Source organism: Zonotrichia leucophrys, chromosome 3, assembly GCF_028769735.1.
Source record: "Zonotrichia leucophrys gambelii isolate GWCS_2022_RI chromosome 3, RI_Zleu_2.0, whole genome shotgun sequence".
In the NCBI taxonomy this organism is placed as follows: Eukaryota; Metazoa; Chordata; class Aves; order Passeriformes; family Passerellidae; genus Zonotrichia; species Zonotrichia leucophrys.
The window spans coordinates 20,700,306-20,722,983 of record NC_088172.1 but is presented as its reverse complement, the minus strand read 5'-3'; the positions used below and the strand labels follow the sequence as shown (position 1 = coordinate 20,722,983).

Here is a 22,678-nt window from a genome sequence, read left to right as displayed (position 1 = left end):
CTTTTTTTACTTTTACCCTTCCAATTCCCTCCTGCATTCCACTGCGGGGCTGGTGAGGCAGTGGCTGCGTGGTGCTCAGCTGCCCCCTGGGGCTAAATCACAACAACCACCTTAATACTCATTCAGAAGAGGCAATGACTGCACTCAGATAATTGTGACATTTCAAAAAAGTCTGCAAGTGTTTTTCACAAGTTAATATTAGTCATACAAACACACATCAATGAAGACAGACTAGAAAGAACATGAAATGGGATATTAATATAAGCCCAGTTGGGATGATGACCTCTCAGGATGTAGCAGGGGCATGAAACCACTGTAGTAAATTCTTTAGGCTGCACAGAAAGAGAAGCAATCCTGCTACTACACTGACTTTCCACTTCTGTTTTCCATGCTGGAACATGCTGTTCTGGTTTAGGACTGGCACCCCACAGGAGCAGAGGATCAACGTCTTAATACTTCTCTCTAGTAAGGCCACTTTTACCAAAACATTTTTCTTTAGGGTTTGTGATCTGAAATAGTAGCAGAAATAAGAATATTGTAGACGGAGGCTACAAAACCACTAAATCATTACTAGGTATGGGCCACGAACAGGGTGCTTGCTACTGATTTATGTACCAAGGACAAAAGTCACAGTAGCTTTTACATGGATCAGTAAGTCACCAGAAGGCACAAAATATTCCCTTCCAGAATCAGAGGCAGCCAAAAAGACAGTCCCAAGAGCTTATCTTAAAACATGTAATTACTTTTGCAAGGGCTACCAGCCACAGGAAGGATGCCATTCCCTCATTAAGGATTGAGCTGGAAAGATTGAGCCTGTGTGAAAGCTGAAAAGTAGAACACAGCTGACATACCTTACAAATTAGCTAACATAATGCTCATAATGTAACATAAAAGTCATTCTTCATTTAGGTACAAAATTCATGGGTTGATAATGAGAACTGCAATATTTAATTTAATTTTTAGACAATTCAAGTAGGGTCTATTTTGTCACAATTTTCAGTACAGTGTATTTTTTTTTTCCTAGGAAAGAATTTCCTAGAACCTCCTTTTGGGAGATTTCTGCCCTTGGACATTTTATGGAAATAATATTCTAGATTTCTTACTCCTGGTCCTTTGAATATTGCTGAAATTCAACATTTAAGTGAAAGGAATTTCACTTCTTTAACCCATTCATACACTTCAGAACACAAGCAGAATATTTTACTTATCTCTCCTCACAAACACAGTATTTCATTTTCCAGAAGTTTTCTGAATTTATGCAGAATTAAAAATAATTTTCTTTATTTGGTATTGTTAAAAATATTTTCATATCTAAATAATTGATATTCTAGATTAGGTAGTAGAGGCCTTATAGAACAGGATCACAGCCCTGTTAGACCTCTTCTGCCCTGAGATTTTGCTACTACTAATTATGGCAAGGTTTGATACCTGAAATATCAGGGGTTTTTTTAAACTGCATTATGATGTCTTTCCTGTATGTCATCATTACAGCCATTCATATGATATTGTTACAAAAAAAAGGTGTTATTTTAAAGAAAAGTTGCTAAAGAAAGAAAAAAAACCCAAACATTTTCCTGTGTAAGGATTGCAGTTGACAAAGGAAATGTCTACCTACATTCATTCTCAGAAAACAAATACTTCCACTCTAGACAGGTACAAGTACAAATTTCAGCCTTAAAAAAAAGGTCCTTTTTCAGTCTCTGCTTTCATTATTTAAAGTTTTTGGGTGTCATGGTTTGAGCCTGGCACAGAGCCAGTGCCCCCATGAAAATGCCTCACCCTGGTGTCTGCTGTGAGATGTGACCAGGAATAAGCAAAACAGGCTCCAACTTAAACATAAATAACACTTTATTACCTAAAACTACAGGAAAAAAAATAGGAAAGACTATAAGGAAAAGAAAAAAAAATTGAAAACCTTACAAAAACCACTTTTCCTCCTCCCCACTCTCTGACTTTCCCAATCCAATACATTCTCTCAAAAATACCGACTGCCCAGCCCGGCACGACACTTTAGTATACTCAAACATCAGTTCATGAAGAGGAAAAGGAGTCCTTCTTGTTCCATAGGCTTCTGGAAGCACACTGAAATCCCGGATGCTTCCTTGTCACTTCGGCACCGCCCGGAAAGTCCATTTGCCGCTTGTGACATGTTCCTTCCATGCTCAGTGCTCTCACCACTGACGGCATGGACCAGAGCTGCTTTTAGGGTGGTCTTTCAAGGATGCCTTGTCTCACTCCAAAAAGGCACAGTCTCTGCTTTTGGGACAACTGTCCCCCCCATATCTTTCCAACCCCCTGGGGCCGGGGGGTCCTCACAAATGAACCCTCCTGGTTTTGAGGCAATGCCTCCCCCTAAATGCAGTCTATGTCACAGGAACAACTGAGTCCATGGCTACAAGAAAAAGTCCAGCCAAAAGGCCACTCCAAATCATCTCTCCCCATCCAATCATCTCCACAATCTCCGGGCCAAAGTCCTTATCTCTCATCTCCCTTCTTATTCAGCTTCGAGGAGGATTAGCATTTTTGTAAGGCCCCAATCATGCAAGAAAGGGTTAAAAGTTTTCAGTCTCTGTCTGTCGGTCCCGGAACGGGCTCCCACGCATGCTGCCCACACGCTGCCGCTGCGGCCGGGCAGTCTTCCTCCCCCTTCTCGCTGGCTGCTCTCCTGGGGGGGAAGGGGGGGAAGAGGGGGGGGCTGGCTGCCCGAGGGCTGACTCTCTGGGACCTTCCACCCTTCCATCCTCGAAGCCCCCCCGAAGCCCCCTCTGTCCAGGCCCCAGGCCTACCACGTGGCTGGCCCCTCCCCCGCCCAGCAGCAGCGGGCCGGGCGGGAGAGAGATCTGAACTCCTCGCCCGACGATGTCCAAAGAGGAAGTGCCAGGGCAGTGGCCTGCTTTTAACCCCTGTGTATTCTCGGAGGTGTGTCCAAACCCCACTGGCTACACCAGGTGTCAGTATGAAACTCAAAACCTTCATTGGTTTGACCACAGCTTCCCAGAATTCCCAACTTCTTCCTGGTCAAACCATGACACTGGGTTACTTCATCGTGTGCATATACCAACACATACTGATAAATGGTTCAAAAAAAATCTCAATTTGAAAAGAACAGAATACCAAAATAGCAAGTATTTAACTAAAAAGTTTTCTGGCCACAGAAAAGCTAAGAAAAAGGCAGTCTGTGCCTTTAATGTTTAAAAATATTAAACTCATAGAATTTACACTGCTTCTTTCTCCTAAAACCACAGCAGGATAGAAAATATTTACAGGCTTAGGGGTGACAAACTGAATCCTTCCCAAAACCCACCCAACAGAATATTGAACAAACTGCTTAACTCTCAATTTCATCGTTAGATAATCATTAGAATCTTTTGGAGCTTTTCTGAGCTGGATGTAGTAATAATCCACTGATGTTCCCAAGTCATTCACAATTTCACATCACTGGAACAATCAAAATTGTTCCAATGATTGAATCTGCTAATGGAAGGGTTCCCTGCCCATGGTGGTGTTGGGTTTTTGAGATAGACAATTTTTACAATTTCTTCCAATCTTCTACGATTCTATGAAAATTAAATATTGTCTAATAGATAAAACAGCACCCATGACTAAACCACAGAGATTAACTGGCAATGTTATATTGAAGATTCAGGAGACTACTCATCTCAGGAACAGCAGGAATCATTATGCATGCAAGTTGCATAAAGTTGGTATTTTCTTGCCAATTTAGCTTCCTACTGAGAACTTGAAGTATTTGCCTCAGATTATCCATTGGATTATTCATCCATTCCCAGGAAATAACTACTCTCATCATTGTATCAGAGTTTGTTGAGAGAACTACAAAGCCATAAACCAGACTCATGGACAACAAGCAGCAAGCGGTTCAAGCACTGAACAAATGACAAGCAAAATTTTACTCTTAAAATTGAGTGCAGAAAAGGTATTCTGGTACTTGATAGAGGGAAACTTCAGGACACATTAGCTTGAGTCTAGAAGTCCATTATCTTCACTGGGGTCCATGTTAACTGGAAAAAGTCACAGTGTTGGGGAAATTACCTTGGCAAACTCACAGAATCATACTAAATTGGTAGAGGAAATTATTCAATTTTTTTGTTTATTTTATATAGCCAAAAGTATCAAACCTTAAAAAAAAAGAAAACAAACACAACAAAAAATTCAAACCAACAAAAAAAAAAAAAACACAAAAACACTAACCAAAACAAAACAATTCCCTACCATGTAACAGATACTCAAGAAGAACAAGACCTGCAAGAGGTGAAAAAAACTAGAAAATTTCTTCAAAGGCTATACACCATAGAAATGCATCACTGCTTTCTGCTGTTGATGTCAAAAGGGATTTTAAAAGAAGCTTTGGGAAGGTGCACAAGGGAGGATGAGGTGAATGACAGTATAAATGTTAATGCTGGGTGTGAGCAGAAAGCTTTGAGAAATCAAAGAAAAAAAGAAAAAAGGAAATATGGCCTGCAGGCAAGTAGAACAGAAGGACTTTTCTTCCAGCTTTCTTGTCTGGCAAGGAACAGCTGCTTCTGTAGAACAAAAGTCAAGGACAGGTATGAAAAAACACCAAGTCCAGTACATCTGGCATGTTGTTTAAGCAGTGTTCACCAGTTGTACACTACAAAATATGGTTAGAAACAACAAAAACAACCACATACACCCACACATACAAAAAAAACCAAAAAACAAACAAACAAAAAAACCCAAAAGAAAACAAAACAAACAAAACAAATAAAAACCCCACTAAACCAGAAAAACAACTCCAAAATACAAAACAAATCAACCAAAAAACCCTTAAAATGAACCAAGAGTTGTTAACCTTAGAGGCCATCTTAATATTTAGTAACAGACACTAGTATAGCCAAAAATAAGGTAAACTCCATGATGTTTAATTTCATGTTGATGACTAGGAAGACACTCTGAAATGAGTTTCGTACTTTTGCTACTTTTTTTCCACTTAGCAGCTGGATTCTCTGGCAGGCCATGGTACTTTAATAGAAGAAAGACCACCAAATTATAAATGCATCGCAGTGCAGTACTGCTGTAATTTAGAGAGCATTTGTCTCTATGGCCAAATATAAGCAAGTTTTCTGTAAGGGAGGAATACATCTGACTTTCCAAAGAAAACTACTACAATGATACACCAATGCTGATTTTTTAATTCTATATGTAGCCCTTAAAGCACCTTTTTAAAAAATGGCTTGTTAACTTCATTCTAGAAAAGTAGGAATAAAACTGATTTTACCAGGGAATTAAGTAAAATTGCACAAGTCCAAGTACTTTGTTTTCTCTTTCTGCAGTCCCTGCAAAGCCTAAACCTATTTCCTGTGATTCCACTGCAATTATAAAAAACAAACACAGAAAGAGGAACTATCCCTCAATTCTCCAATTCCATTGCTAAAAACTTATGTTTATATATTAAACAGTGATTGTAATGGTCAATCAAAATCATTTAATGGTTTAAGCTGACTGATGCTACAAACTGAACTTACTACTTCTGAAGTTCATAGTTCTTTTTACTGATATAATCAGATGTTTGAATCTTCCATAATAATTTTATTTCTAGAAAATAAGAACAGTTCAAGTTTCCACCAGTATCAGAACTTAGAGATCAGATGCGGTCACTGAGAAAAATGAAAGTATTATTAGTTAAAAATCTTAGAAACACACATATAAATCTGGTGAAAGAATGATCCAGTAAAGAAACCTACATTTCAGTCTAAGAGTTCAGTAACTGCCCAACTACATCAGTGTTGTCAAACTCTCAGCTCTACTGCCACAAGGATCTAATTTAGTTAATGTTAATATCCACATGGCATATGGTTGACACCAGACTAAGTCATGTAAATATCAGAAATATTCAAAGGCTTACAGTGCTATAATGTGGTTTCTCTAGCTTCATTCTTATTTCAACATTTTAAAAACACAAAGGTTCCAGTTATGTCATTGCTGCACAGGAGCTGAGGTAATAAATGAAGAATATACTGACTAAAAGGCAGAGATCAGAATCTTAGTCCAGGCATGAGGATGTAATGTTCTCTCTCTACTAGGGATACCAAGTATGGGTATAGCTTCAGAGGCCATTCGATCACCATCGAAGTGGTTCACTTGCCTTGTTTCCTGCTTTAGTGCCCTACTGAGTTTTTCAAACTCTGCATCCTGAACCCATAATATCCCAAATTCTCAGCTGGCAGCAGCATTCAGTAGCACTTCAATGCTCCCCTTGCCTCCAACTGAACAGTAATTCACTTACTCAAGAGAAGAATGAAAGAGCTGGCCAAAACCAGGGATAGGTATGCAGTTTAGGAAACCAAACCAGCAAGGGATGGGTAGCTGGCAGAGTGATTATAAAAACTTCTTCTGGCTGGTTATATCTGGTCTGTATTCCCCTGCCCTAGAGGAACTGAACACCTCTCTTAAAATCACATATGACACAGAAGCCAGAAGCTGTCACTATTAAAAACTGTCTGGGGAACAATTATGGAAGTTCTTAAACTACGGGGCAAATCAGCTGGCCATTGCAGCAGAAATCACTCCAAGCCTTCACAAAAAAACACCTGACCCTTCACTGCTACAATTCCTTCTAGAACCATCAGTACCCACTGCCTGTCTCTAGACTGAAATGCTGTCACTTGAGTGACAGTCACCATTTCTTCCAGAGCTGGATGTCACATTTTGACATCAATTTAAAGTTCATTGACAATGCTAGGTTTACAGCCCTAAATCTGAAAGGGGGCAGTGTTGTTTAACCAGAAAGTGGTGCTGCCTGTCACTGTTAATTACAGCTCTTCCTGCTGGGGTTTTTACAAGAAAGTAGGCCAGCAGGAAGTGTCATTATATTACAGCCTGTAGCTCCATGCATGTGTTCCTAAGTTGACAGTCAAGAGATGTCCTTTAGCCTTTTTCACTGTGCTCTTCAATACGAAAAACAAACTGCTCAGATTGCAAAAAAGGATGAAATATGCTATTGCATGCATCTCATAGGAGAGAATAATAGAGGTGCAGAGAAAGCAGCTTCTTATTGAGGCAAAAAACAACAGCTCCTGGTGTGTTCAGGATTTCTGCTGTTTCTTTTCAATTTACCTAGTAAAGCAATAAAGGCTATGGCAATGAAATTTAGTCTTCTCACAGCCCCCATATTAGTTAAAAAATAAGAGACTGATTAGCTGACTTACCAGGTGCTAAGGCTTTGAAGGACAAAGGAAGGGGGGAAGAGCTACCAAGGAGAGACATACTGTGAGCTACCCACCCAAAGAGAAGAAGCTCAAAACAAAGAAGTTTGAGCTACTCATGACACCTCCTTTGCCCCTGTCTTCACACCTATGTAATCTCCTCAATATGCATATCGAATTCAAGAAGAGACTTTAAAAAACACTATCATTTAAAACATTAATGAGATATGAAAGAAAGATATATCTCAATAGGGAGTAGATTTTGTCACTGTCAAGAAAGGAAGGTAAAGTTTCAACAGTCGTAGAAAAACCTGATCAAAGCTCACCAAGCACGTTTGGTCTCTGGGGTACTGTGACTTTAGAAAGTGGTAACCAGTCTAATGGATTTACACACTTGTAAATTCTTTCCTAGTAAAGAGCTACCATCAAACCATACTACTTTCTACATTCAGTTCCACATCAACTGCATTATAAAAACATTTCAGGCACTTAACTGACTGAAGGCAAATTTTTCAGAATAAATACTCTCAGTCAAGGATTAGATCTATGAAACCATAGAAAAAATCACTTGGAGTTTGAGAAGTAATCTGAAAATTAGCCTTCTACAACTATAAGTATTAGAAGCCCTGCATTTTCCATGAATAAATAAAAAAAAGCCATTCAAAAATCCAAACCCACACAGAACCCCAAAACAATCAATGCAACACCACACACTCAGTTCGAAAACAATCCTGAATTACACCCAAAACACCTTTATTATCCAACAAGCAGGTGACTTAATATCACTGTGCCTGTTAACTTTGCCCAATAAAGGCTACAATTCTCATAAAATCATTTCTTTAATACTCTGAGCTGTACAAAAGGTACCATACCAGTTTAATAAGAAAAAATCTTGGTAGACACAAGAAATGCTTGGCCTTATTTCTAACAAGAACTGAGTCTTCACTGCAGTCTAACACCTTCCACACAGTACGTTTCAACTGCTTTTTTGTTTACTTTTATATATACACACATATGATTGTTTTCATATTTTTAATTTTCCACAATGAAAAGATTAGTGATTAATTTTCAAGACCATTTAGGATCCATATTTTCTCTCATTTTTATCATAACACCCCTAAAGTTAGACATTTCCTAAAGATGCTTCCAAAAAAATCATTTAGGAAATAATAACAAAACCATTTAAATGAATCATCTGTGAATCCAGCTTTGGAGATCTGACAAATTTTTTTTATAACTCCATCAGAAATTGCAGCATCAGTTTAAACTAAATTTAAAATTCAAAACTATGTCCATTATAAAGTAATATTTTTAAAATGCTACCAAACAAGCCTCACAGTTAATGCAATACCAGCCAATTACTTAAATCCCAAACAGAATTGAAACATCACATTTAAACATGAAAAATATATATTAAGTACAGTGAACACCCAGTGAGAGGAGTTCTTACCTTCATAGATAGCTTTGAAGCCTTGGGCACTGACAGCAAAATCTGTGGTGAAACAGAGGGTGAGGATAGATCCTGTGCTCACAATAGATGATGGAAGCTGAAATCCAGATAACCTGCAATAAAAAGGCACAAATTACTAATACTTTTTATAATAAGCCCATCAGTAGATGTGGCGAGCATTATGATAAACATAATGTTTTTACATCTGAATTGCAAACACATTATGGGCTTTACCCTGATGCATCTCTAAACACTCACTGCAAAATTTCAAATGTGTCCTTGGCTTTAAAACTCTCCTATGCTAACACATCTATGTGCTCTCCAGAAAACAATGAAAGAAAGATCTACTGAAGACTTTTTTTTTTTTTGTGTTAGGACTTATTTTAAGATGAAGATAGGTAAATTTAGGACATCTAGAAGTAGATACTCAGCTCTTGACTCACTCAGAGATATTTCCTATGATTTCACATAGCTTAGGCTATCTTGTCTATCCTCCAGGTGCTACTTCAGAAAACCATGTATATCATATGCTCAGAGTGATAAACATTAACTGACTAGAAAACAAACAAACCACCACATTTCCATTTCAGAGCTTCAGAAAAAATTACCTTACATTTCTCCTCTTACTAGTAGCCTTACCTTTACATACAAAATGGAATTTAGGATAAGCTATAATTACATTCCAATATTGCTTATAAGACAATTTTCCAAAATCTGTATATTTTTGAGGGCAAAATTGATTGAAGAAAAATGTTTAGATCCTTCATTAAAACATCACTAAACATAATTTGTTAGATCTAGCTGATACTAGTGAGATGGTTTTTTAATGATTAATTTCTCATAAGTAAAATATAAGAGACCATTACTGTCTCACAAAACTAAAACTATACTGGTGGATTAGCTGATCTCTAGTTAATTTCTGTATCATGCAATAGGGGTATGTGATTATGTATAGGAAAATCCTGCCAGAAAACCAACTCTTGTCCAAATTTCACCCTGAAAGAGCGTCTTAGATGTTGAAAAAGATAAAAACCCAAATAAACAAAAACAAACAAACAAAAAAAACCACAAAAAACCCTGACTTTTTTTAAGATCTAGGTTCTTAAGACAATCCATGTCTTGGAAAAAGAAAAACAAAAAACAAATGAAAAAGAAAACAAGAAAAAACCATCTTGTCCTTGAAATTTATGGTACAATTAAGTTATAGTTCATTAATTGGCATCCAGAACTACAGAAGAGAAATAACAAATAACTGTAAGCTATGTACTAATAGAGCAGTATCACTGAGCTAGATGTTCTTTGCAAAATTAGGTTTATATAAGACCTCTTTCATATATAAAAATTCATAGGAGGAACTCCATGCTTCAGTAGCTCCAAGCAGCTGGTTCCCCATCTCTTGCCAATTTTGAGATTTGGAAAACAAATAGAACACTCAGAGATCAGAGCAAGAACTTTAAATACAGATAAAGGTATATAGTCAAGGTAACATAAGTCAGCAAAAAGCTTTCTGCAATTTCTTCCTTTCATTTTAAACAACATTTTCTCCCATATGGTAATTAGCTGTTTGCTCTAATCTTTTTACCTTCTGTGTACTTGTCAACCTAATATTCCTATTCTTTTCCACCTCATTTACTCCAATTCCAGAAATAACCAGGTTGATTTTCCCCTCAGTCTTCAAACTGCAGAACCACCATAAGGCTTGCCACATCTTATGTTCATGCTTTTGTATGTTCTCTCACCTTCACTAGACATTGCAGTTTTTAGGGAAATGTGCCTCTTGTTCTATTTAATAAATTAGAGTGGTTATCTCTTCTGCCCTACATCTGGAGTGTACTCTCTGACAGTTCATATTTAACTTAGGTATGTATTCTCTGATCTTACTTACATGTCTCGCTCTTCTTCGACAAATGATTCAAAGAGTTCTTGTTTTAAGAGATGGGCTTTGGAGTTTTTTTTTGATAGCACTACAAGTATTTCCTGCGTCTAACATTTCTTGTTAAATAACAGGAAAATAGCATGCATCGTAGGGGAAGAAAGGAAAATCAGCTTGAGTCAAAAGCAGCTAGCCTCAACATTTCACACTGCATGGGAGAACTAAAAAAAGACCCCACAATAAAAAGACAAAAAAAAAAAACAAAAAAAAAGAAAAGTTGTATCACTGCAGAACTACAAAGCTTTTGCTTCCTCATTCCTGTTTTTTCCAGTTGGTCTAGATTTGGTTCATATAAATGAATTTATCTCAGCTGTGAGTGGACATCCTGAGTTCTGCTATGATTTCTACACCAACCTGCTTTGATTCTAAGTGTCACTTCCACAGTATGGATTCTCAGGAGCCAAACATATTTTTTTCTATAGCATCCTCCTTGAAATACCAGATCATTCTTTAGGCTGACATTGCAATTCACATTTAAGGAAGACAAATACACTCTATAGCCTAAGTCAGTGCACGTACAGGTTTTGCAGACTTACAAGTGTAAGAGACTGTAATGTTAAAACATTCTTGCCATTTGTGGAGGCAGTAGGGTGCTTTGCCAGGCTGGGTTTGCTCACCCACCCACCCTAGTGGGACAAGGAGTTACATGTGTGCTGGGTTTTGTACCAGGTAAGGGAGAATGTGGGTAAAAAGCAGACTCTGCAGAGGCAGGGCAGTGCTCTTTACCATTAATATCTTCCTGTTTCACAACTGGCTCAGTTCTAAAACTGCCCCCCATCTACCTTCTCTGAGGAAGGCATGGGAAATTTACATTCAGAGGGGATGTTCACACATAGGTCTAAATGTATTTGTCCCTTCAGATGGGGCGTAACTGGCCCAACCATGATGATGGGAGAGGCAATGTCTGGAAACCCCTGGCTCCGAAATCATGCCCAGGGTCAGCTCTGGGGGCTTCCGCCAGAGGACTGTGGAAGACCAGTGGTGCTGCTACAGTGTAAAATACCCATCCCCAGAGGTGGAACCTGGGCTTTCCACCTAAAGCTGAAGTTAATGTAACCCACTGAGCTCATGTTTTTGGGCTTCCCCCTCCCGCAACAGACCAAAATGGCAACCATGACTCCAACCAAGATACAGACAATCAAGTCTCATTGCTGGATCCACGGGCAGTGGTATCTTTCTACTCCTTCTCTTTTCTGTATACATTTTTCTATAGTGTTTATTTTATGCTTTCACATTGCTATGTTACTAAAGATAATAACACCCCAAAGGGCTACACACCTGCTTTCCTTTGCAACGCAATTGTTCTAAAATAAACCCTACACATATAAACACCAGTCATTCAGTTTTGCTTAAATCTAACCTCCCTCAAGGTTTCTATTAATAAGAAACTGGGTTACCCTCATCTTCTAGGGTGAATTGTAACTATAGGAAAAGACAAATATGTGAGGAAACTTTAAGTATGTCAACTTGAAGTGTATTTTATAGAGATCTTTAAATTGCACTAATCCAAAAAACATTTACAGAAAAGTCTTTAATATAAAAATTCATCAGATTACCCAGGTGCTTCTATGTCTTGCCTGCCTGGACAGCCCTAGCCAGCTGTGCTGCAAGTCAAAGGGCAGGGGCAGCAGTGGTGGCAGCCTTCCCTTCCCAGTGCCCCTCATGAAGAGAGGTGTTAAACAGTGCCAGCACCACCGTGGCCACTGCTGCCCACACAACGGTGGCGGGGCCGCCTGGCCAGCAGCAGAAGCATGATGAGTGATTCCCTGATGCAGAACTTAGACAACATGGGCTTCTCGACTCTGCAAGATTTTGCAAAAATCTTTAAATTAGTGGAACTTATCAACAATGGTACCTACAAGGAGCAGTTTTTCTTCTGGTTGGAAAAGAGGAGGAAGTGAAGACATGAAGAAAAACAACATGGTGACACCAAGGTCATAGGGGAAAACAGGAGGGGGAGAAGCTGTTTAAAGCATTAGAGCCAAAATTCTTCTGCAAGCTGTAGTGAGAACTATGGTAAAACAAACTGTTCCCATGTAATGCATGAAGTCCACAGGGAATGCAGAGATCCACTCGCAGCCTGTAGGAAAAGTGCTTATGCCAGAGGAGGTGGATGTTAGAGAAAGCTGTTGTCCAGTGGGACACCAGAATAGGGAGAGAGGGTCTTCTGCTTCCAGAGACAGAGAGAGCCCTTGCTTCCAAACTAGAGCAGCCTATCCTTAAAAGACTGCACCCTGCGGATGAGTGACCCATGCCAGAACAGTTTTGGGATGACTGTTTGCCGATGGAAGGGACCTCACAGCATAACAGAAAACCATGGCATAACAGAAAAATTACTTCCCTCCCTGGGCAAGCAGAAGATTTTGACTGACAAACTGACCAAAACCCCCACATCCAGTCTCCCACACTGTCAGTGGGAAGGAGGGAGGGCTGCGGGGGGGAAGGTGTTTTAAAAGCTTATTTTACTTCTCATTATCCTCCTCTGACACTGTTAATAATAAATTTACTTTGTACCTTTAAATTTGAACCTGCCTCTCCCTTAGAGTGTTTTTTTTCTCCCAATCCTTATCTCAACTCATGAGCCCTTTATTTTTTTCCCTCTCCTCTGCCCAAGAAGGTAGCAGGAGAGGGTAAGCGAAGGACTTCCATGGGTGCCTGGCATTTGGCCAGCGTCACACCATGGCACTCACTAACTCTAATCAACAGATGGGAAGAAGAAAACAAGTCAGAAATGTTCCTCAGCCAGGAGATCACAGACAAGGAGATAAATTACTAATTATTGTCACGAGCCAAACAGATTTGACTTGGGGGAAATTAGTTTATTTTATTACCAATTAAAGTATGTTTGGACTCTGAGAAAAAAAAGATAGAAATAAAATTGAGCCTGGGGAGAAAGGGTTTGGATTAATCTTTCTTCTCAACTTCTCCACCTCTTCCCTTAGCCAGTGTAGGGAAATGGGGCTAGGGCTGATTCACAACTTCTGCTACCTCACAGTTTTACTTTGGTCCACCATGGGCTTTCCACAGGCTGTGGTTTCTTCAGGACACATCCTCCTCTTGCTCCACCATGGCCTCTTCCAGAGGCCACAGGGGAATCTGTGCTCCTGTGCCTGGAACACCTCCTCCCTTCCCCTTCTCACACCTTGGAGGTCTCACAGCTGCTTCTCTCACTTGTTTTTCCTCCCTTTTTCTCTGTATTTTCTCTCCTTTCTTACAAGTGTTTCCCAAGGTGCCCCCTCGCCTGCTGTGGTGGGCAGTTGGATCCAGCTGGAACGGGCCGTGTCCGGCTGGAGCAGCACCAGCCTCCCCTCATGGAGCTCCACAGCCCCCGCTGGGAGCCTGGGCACCCACACCCTGTGCAGCCTCTATGATACAAACAGAGAACGCTTCAGTGCACTGCAATTTATGAATTAAAAAGCCAAATAATTATTATATTATCTTACTAATTAATAATTAGAATCAGTTTAAACTATCTGAATGTCTGGACAGAAGAGAAGCTACAGCAGTTATTTACGAGAAGGAGGTAACTCCAATTATTCCACAGAAAACAGCAGCAGTGCTATGACAGCACATTTACAGGACACCTATCCATAACATGACCTTTTACAAAGCCACTGGCTGTCAGCAATAAGAAGAGTTACCCACAGGGTAAGACACCAAGTGGTGCTTAAAGCCAAAAGATCAGCACATCCATTCCAAAATACCTGCCACCTGTGAAATCACAGAAGCCTTGTCCTAATAATTTACATTCATTCTGTTGCCTAAAGGAAGTCAAGATTTAAAACCAGAGACAGCATCTCATACGTAAAGCTAGCAGAAGAAGCTATTATAAGATTAGTACAAGATCCATAATTTATAATTGATTTTCTATCACAGAAGATAAATATATATAATTAATTTCTTTTTAGTCCCATTGCCCCAGATTCAAATTTTTTCTTTAAGTCACAGAAAACTGGAAGATAAAGACAGCAAATTGTTCAAGCTTAACTAAAAATAAATTGCAGGAATTTCAACATTAATATTTTGCTAGTAGAGTATCCTGGTTTAGGGCAAATTTGGTAGGAAACTCCAAAAGCAGTCCCACTAGAAAGCAGATTCAAGTGACCCCTCTCCCAGCTGGCTCAGGAAAAGATTTCCTTGGAGAAAAGTGGAAAAAATATGTTTATTTAACAAGCAAAGTATTCCCAAGCATAAAAAATGAATGCTATTAAAAAATAAAACTTCTCACTGTTCTGAAGAGATGGTCAGTTCAGAAAGGTCTCTTTGTCATGGGGGTGTAACTTGGCTCATTGTCTCTTATCAGTCCCTTCTGTAGTAGAAAATGCCACGGTGGGCCAAAGGTGTGAGCTCCAGGTCTTTTCCTGGGTTTTCAGTCCAGAGCAGGTTTAAACAGTTCCAAAAAAAAAAAAAAAAGCACAGTCCAGGGAACTTCTCTGCCTCAGCTAGCTAAAAACTAACCAAAAAGAAAAGGAGAGCTCTCTCCCACTGTCTGTTCATGCTGCAGACAGCCAGTTCAGGAACAGGAACGGGGAGAGGAGTGAGTGCAGTTTCTGAAAACACACTCCACACTTCTCTCCCTCGCTTTGCTCTTGGAACCAGTCTTAAAGGTGCAAAACTTATTTCTGGGCTAAACAGATGAATGAGGATACAAATCAGCATCATAAAGTCACCCTAGGACATAAAGGGAGGTCCCTTTTTATCCAAACTCACCAAGTTTATTCATTAAACAGAAAAAAGCTGAATGCTTTTGATGTATTTGGCCACGAGGAAAAGCAGTTGGTTTCTCTAGGTGCCACCAAAGAGCCAAAGGTCCATGTCTGCTGTGGGAAGCCCTGATGGTGTACAGCAGCCTGTGACCAGTTCAGTGAGTTCCTAAAGGAGCAGGAACACACGGTGTGACCTGTCCAGTGCCAAACCAGCACACAGCTGGGAGGGGAACTGAAGAGATGGCAGCTCCCAGGAATGGAATGTGGACCAGGGGCTTCCAGGGGGTGCAGCTGCTGGCAAAGGTGAGGCCACCAGCAGACTCCAGTGGCTCTAGCCCGGTAGTACCACATGAGCAGAAAGCAATTCCCAGAGCATGGCTGCTGGTGGATGGGCCTAGTGGGGTTGTTGCTCATGTGAAGGACTTGCCCAATGGGAAAACACAGCACTTCCCCACAGCCGCAGGCACCAACAGAGGAAAACAGCTGGTTCATGTCTCAGGTGCTGGCAGGCACCAGGACTGGTGACTGCTGAACAAATGAACCAGTGGGCTACAGCACTGTGCTATGGCCATGCAAAAATGCCTTCTATTTCCTTACTATTTCTACCTACTGTACATAAAATGCAGCCACATAAATGGTTTCATATGTCTGTGTGCTAAATGACATGGAAAGAAAACATCAGCTAATATGTGATAAAACTGGACACGAACAAAGCAATGCTTTATAGTGTCAAAAATCAAAGCGATACCAAAACCATTACTGTCAGAGAACTAACACTAATGTTTTCCTTCAAAAGAAGTAAGTTATTTCACTAACTATAACACTAATGATTTTTTGTGCTTGAGAAAAAAACAGCTGAGACTCCTAAGTCATGTATTCCAGGTTATTAACTATATAACCATAAATAAAGTCAAGAAAACAATGATCTTTCAGGGATTTTTTCACCCATGTTTTTTCAAACATTTTAAGATATGTTCTTAGAAAATATTTGCACTAGTCATTCTAAGCTTCATTATGTGACTTATGTCTGTTTGCTCTCACATACGGATGTCACATCAGTTATCCTTTTGGAAAGTGCATACTATTAATCCACACGAGTGTATATAGGTATCTGTTATTTAGCATAACTTTACTTGGGAAGCTAGCTTGCCTTTCCTACGTCAGAAGGCTTTAACACAGTTCTACATCAGGCTGGAAACAGCTTTGCATCAACAAACCATTGCTCCAACTTCAGAATAAATGAGCATGAATTTTATTTGAAACTTCATTCATCCATAATGCCATAAATTATATTCTTGTTCCCACTAGTGAGTTGCTTGGAAATGAAAAATGTACAGAATTTTTCAGTTGGAAGAAAAAGTCAAAACCCAAAGAGAACCACAAAAAAACCAAAAAAAAAAACAACCTTAAAAAATGTTAAAAATGTAAAAAACACCCCAAAACCAAAGAAAAAAGCTGGAACTCACAGACCCTCAAAACCCTATCAAAGGAAAATTATATTTTATGCCTCTTCTGAATGAAATTTAGACAGAGGGAAAGTCTGTGAAGAGGACTCTTTTTACAGGCCAGGTACTAATAATTGAAAGATTACCCACATTTCCACTTCTCTAGCTTTTATAGGGTCACTTTATATTAGCATATCACAGCACCTCTACAAAAACCAGTGGCATGAAGTCAGTGTAAATGGAATAACAACAAGTTGTTTAGAAATGTTGCAACACACAAAAACTGCCTGAAGAAGGGAAAGATATCAATTTCTAGAGCTTCTTTTAACATTTTTACAAATTGGATTACAGTAGTATTGCTGGCTGAAAAATCCTCTACTCTAGCCTTTTTTGGTGGTTCTACTTTAGGCAGAGGCCTTAAGGCAAAAGAAAATATGCAAGCAAATATTTGAATAGATAAAAACAGCATATTTGTCCTTAGCAGCAGTAGGGAGATATCTTAAAAAAACATGTTACTGTCCAAATATGAGTGTATTTAACAAGCAGTTTATATAGTGTTCAATGCCCCTTCTGTAAGGACGACTGAATATTTGTGCCCAGAACTTTACTCTAGAAGAGTGTGAAGCGGCAAATATGGCTTATGATACACAGGAAAATTTTGAATATTGACATGTCTTTGCAGATTTTCATTATCTATTTTGCCCAGACTGGATGAGCTGGCTTTTTTTTTTTTTTTTTTTTTGTTATTGCTCAATACAAAATACATGCTTACCACTGAAATCTTAATAAAAATTATGAAGACCATTCTGATCACAGTTCACCAATGCAAATTACTTCAATCTAGTATTTGAAAGGGGCTTATAAGAAAGGTAGCAAACTTCCTAGTAATGTCCATTGCAACAGGGCTAGAGTTTTAAACTTAAGGAGAGTAGATTTAAATTAGATACAAGGAAGAAGTTTCTTTATTTTGAGGGTTGTGTAACACTGGAACAGTTGCCCAGAGAGGTGACACCTCTTTCCTGAAAACATGGAAACATTCAAGTTCAGGTTGGTCAGGGCTCTGAGGAATGGGGTAGAGTTGAAGATGTCACAGCTTATGCAGGGGGCACTGGGCAAGACAACCTTTAAAGGTCCCTTCCAACCCAAAGTATTGTGTAATTCTGTGACTCTAGGAATTCAGCTACATTGCAAAATATAGACAGATCCAGAGTCAGGGGACTAGGATGGATTTATTTAAACACGTAAACTCAAAAATAACTTAAAACACTGTACAATTGTCTCACTTTAAGCAATCCATTTTTGGCAAAAGAAAGTTAGGCATTGTCCAGATCATTTGGAATTCTATTAGAAATGTTTCTTATAGCTATAAGACAAAAAGCTGTGCTTAAGGAAGAACAATTGATGAAGTTCCAAACACAAAAGTTATTGGATCAATCAAGTGACATCCATCCTTCACCTTCTGTGTCTTTCCAAACTATGTACCTGTTCAGCTTAAAGAATCTTCTCAGAGTGTTTTTATATGTTAGACATATTAAAAATACATCCCCATGCGATTTGTCACTTGATAAAATAATGTATCCTGTTTCAGAACTGAGGAAAGGATTTTCCTTTGCTGTCACCTCATTATGACTTTGGGTTTTTTCCGCTGAAGTTAATTGTTCTGACAACTCTATTTTAAAGGGGTCAGGCTTTGACAGTTTTAGACTACCTGCACAAAGCTCACTATATTAACTTTCTGCTCCTATGTTTTTACTCCCAAGAGCCATGACATTCTTCTTTCCTATGCAAACCTTTGAAGTCTGTCTATTATTTCTACCCATCATACTCAAAGTTTAGTACAGTATGTATCATTTATTACTTGAATACCTCCTGTCAAAACTGCTGCTTGGTTTGTTTGTCCTTTATAAGAAAGAAACCTAGCGGGTATTTCAATGAGTCATAAAGTTCATTTTATCTAAATTTAACTTTTAAAAAAACTACTTTGAAGCTAACTAGTTTTGATAGTTTCAAGTGGCACTTAAAAGAAGCAGTTGCTGCTACTAATATGAAATAATGATCAATTATGGAAATATTTGAGTATTATGTGGGTGCTTTGGGCTAACTCTGTACTTATTGTATTAAGCATCATATATTCTTCTTTTTCTTCATTATGTCACTTGTCATCTCCTTCAGACATTTTTTTGCAGTATTCAAAACCTTCAGGAAGACAAGTCATCTGTGTAGTTCAGTGCTTAAATTTAAATAAAAGCCTATGTACAGCATGAGTGGGCTGTCAAAGAAAAGAGGGAGGTGCTGCACATACAAGAATATCTGACACAGGCAATCAAGACACGGAGACGTGGACTTACACCAGTGAATCCATTTAGAATGTACATAGGTGGGACTGGAGGGAAAAGCAGTGGCACAGCTGCTTTCTTATCCTGTAACAAGGATCACATACCATGGCAAAGATCCATAATACTTAAAGTTCATGATGCACCTGTGAAAGCCGGAGTTACTTGTTAGTATACACTGAAGCCCTTAATTTTGTATCTTTGCTGACTTTTTTACCCATGCTAAAACTATTTTACTATCACATTTTTGAAATCTTTGTTTTTCTACACCAGCATTTGCCATTGTATTTCTTTGGCATAGCAGTTAATGAATCCCAACTGCTGTGACTTTTATTACCAGGATTCCTCCCTTAACTTTTAAAGCAAAAACCTTTATGTTGAAATGTCAACTTATTTTCAGAATATTCCTCCCTTGTACAGATTCTACTGCAGTATATAGTGTCATTTAAAGTACTGAATTCCTATTGTGATCTACCTCAAGTTGCTAGTATGCATACAGATTTTAATGTTTACCCTCAAAGTGCCCTCTCTGTGATATCACCTTATCAGTGTGCCCTATAATCAGATCTTCAACAAATTCAGAAGTAATGAAGCAGAACAATCTCTTGTTAAATTTCATAGAGAAAAAAATTTCAATAGCTTCAGCCTGAAATATCACATTCCAAGAGCAAGTTACAAACACACCTTAATTGAGAGATATTTCATCTTTCTCTCAGAGCATTTTTTGTGCTTATATTTTAAGTCACCTCAGTAGAGGTTTGCCCTAGGATGCATAATTTGATGCTTGAGCTCCTCCTATCAGGATATTTTATCTTGTTCTCCTGTCCTTTAATCCTTACATATAAATCATTTCAGGCCTAATGATCATCATTGAGATTATCTATAGTAATATCATTTTTAGTTTGGAACAAATTGTTTCTTATGGATGACTTACCCTAACTGTGTTCAGGTGAGTCATATTCTGCTAGTTTAAAATGTTCTCATTCTAAGTGCTCCTTCCAAAGAAATGGTGTATTGGTGTATGCAAAGCCTTTTTTTGTTTTTGCTCATACTTTCAATTCCAGCAAAATTTCCCTTAACATTTTATTATAATATTTGTGCATTAGCCCCTATTGCACAGTTACCAGAAACAAGGTGTACATTGGGCAAATTTTGTCATTAAACTTATGCATGAAAGTGGCAATGCTTTGCATTTTCTGTTAGCTTACATGTCACTTACTCCTGCAGATGGTCAAGTGACAGCTGCCTGAAGCTGCCATTAGCTACTCATGTGTGTCCAGATGCTGCAGAATCTTAAATCTGGGGTTTAAGTCTTAAACGGATCTTAAATCTTAGGTGTTTACCTTTAACATATATTGGATACCACTGAAGTGTTCTGCAGGGCCCTGACATCAGTTTGTACAGGCAGCCTACAGGCTCCACAGAAATATCTACAAGAAGAGATGGAGCGGGCATATATAACATTGCTTGATAGGGAGGAAGCCAATGATAAAAGAAATACTATTAAGGGAAAGTGTTTTAGTTTTAATTTTCCATCTTAATTTTTAGTTTTTCTTACTAATTTGAATAAGTTTTAGCTAAACATGGTCTTAGAATTGAATTTTTATTTGGGTGTATCTGTTTTTACTGGTTCATATTTATGTAGAATAGTTTGTAATACTTAGGTTTTTCTCATTAAAGTGCTGACTTCTGCAAATTGTTGTTATTTCAATATGGAAAAAGAGGTCTGTGGTGAGATAGCTTCTCAAGCCTCTGATGCCCTTTGTGGCTAGAGAAGGGTTTTAATACCAAACCACTGCAGAAGGTTTCCCATGCTATAGAACAGTCTCACAATGAGCAGTACTTCGGTATTCCCCTGATATACAAGGTGCTAGTATGGAGGTTTCTGACCTCTCCAAGTAGCGAGTGGTAGAGAAACACGGAAGAGAAGTATGAAATAGCTAAGCAGGAGTAACTGCTATTTGGATGGATGATAGAACAAAAAGCAAGAGAACTACTGAGACCAAAATAATAATGAGTTTCAGGGAAGCCATCTATGCAACTAAGAAAAATGTAAGATGTGAGTGAATGCTGTTTATGCAAAAGAGGAAGAAAAAAAAAACTGTGGGAAGGAGTGTCATGTTTTAAGGGAAAAGAAGGTTAAATCAAAGAATTTGGCTTATTTGACACACATTCTCAGAGAAGAGATTACAGGGAATGTTAGTAGAGACTACTAAATAGAGAAACACATGAAATAACTCCTTCAAAAATGAAGAATTTTTGCTGGAATTTTTAAAACTTCCTTTTTTAAAAGTTCCAGATTCAATGAAGCTGCAAATGAAGGAATAAGCCTGTCTCCAGAATTCAACTCCTGCATTGAAGGAACATCTAAACCAACCTGTTTGTCTAACAGCTAAGAAAGAAGCCTAGCCAGATTTACCAGCATGACAAAAGTCTGTAATTTTTAAATAAGTCTCAAGAAAAAGACTGCCTGGACTGAGATGAGAGATGAGATGATATGGGGGTGTGAAAGGCAAGTGAGAAAACGAAGATTATAGGCAATTCCTTCTGCTACTGAAATAGAATAAAAAGACAAATTCCAGCCAAGAAGACAGAACACCAATCAACTGTAAATGCTGCCTTTCTTGGCATTGCTCTTAAAGCCGTCATGGTTTACAGAGTTAAGGTTAGCTCAGAGGTCAAGGGTCCATGTAAAGGCAGGGTCCCTGTTTCAAACAGCCAAACAAAAATGAGAATTGAAGTTTCAAATATAAATTCAAAAAGAAAAAGCAAAATAGGAGGGGATATTTAATAAAGTTAAAGAGGTGTTGAAAAAAAAATAGGCAGAGAATAAATCCCACCTAACTTCTTTGGTGCTGTTTTTAGTTTCTCCTACCACTTTGTATTTCCCATAATACTGTACTATGATGAAAATATTTGAGTTCCCTTCTCTGTCTGTTCTTTTGATTCCTTAGTGATCTGTCATTTATTTTAATTCTGGGAAAAGGGCAGCTAGGGTGGGAGGGTGGTGTGTTATTACACTTACTAGCAGACTCCAGTGAGTGCTTTTATTAGTCTGCCATTATTCAACCTCCTTTCCTTAGAAACCTGTATTTGATCACAGAATGAAAGAGGTATGTGGACCAAGTAACTTAATGAAGTTTCAGCTTTATCTGCTACAGATCTCTAGCTGCAGTTTTATTGGTACTGTTTGCTAACAAAAACCTATCCTTTATGATTTCTTGATGGAACTGTGTTATTCAGTTCTGCACATGAGAGCACTTTGATCTTTTAATCCCCATGTTTGGTAGTACTAAAAGTTTTTATGCTATTTGTATCCTTTGATCTGGGATCTGCCATTCCATTATGAAACTCCACCTATCAAAATAAGTCACTTCTCCTTCCATGTCAGCATCTGTTCTGGAGGTGGCTTTGGTTTTGTTGCCATATGAAAAAGAACAACTGCTATGATAAAATTGTGGTTCTCATTGAACATTTTTTCCTATTTATGATTATGCAGGATATGTAAAAAAAAAAGAAATTTTTGGGGGGATATGTAAAGCAATTTTAATGTATTCTTTATGGCTACATTTAATTTTTAGCTGCTCCTTCTAGTCTCTTTGGTGACAGATACCATATGATTCCTCT

The 22,678-nt window shown here is 38.5% G+C and overlaps 1 protein-coding gene across 2 annotated transcripts in view; it reads right to left on the bottom strand.

Annotated features, from left to right (window-relative positions):
• CSMD1 (CUB and Sushi multiple domains 1) overlaps positions 1-22,678 on the bottom strand; it is a 1,074,724-nt gene that overhangs the window by 732,349 nt on the left and 319,697 nt on the right. For both annotated transcript variants that reach the window (XM_064707609.1, XM_064707608.1), the window contains exon 3: positions 8,635-8,747. In XM_064707609.1, coding sequence (XP_064563679.1) covers positions 8,635-8,747 — 113 coding nt within the window. The remainder of the gene's footprint in view (positions 1-8,634; positions 8,748-22,678) is intronic.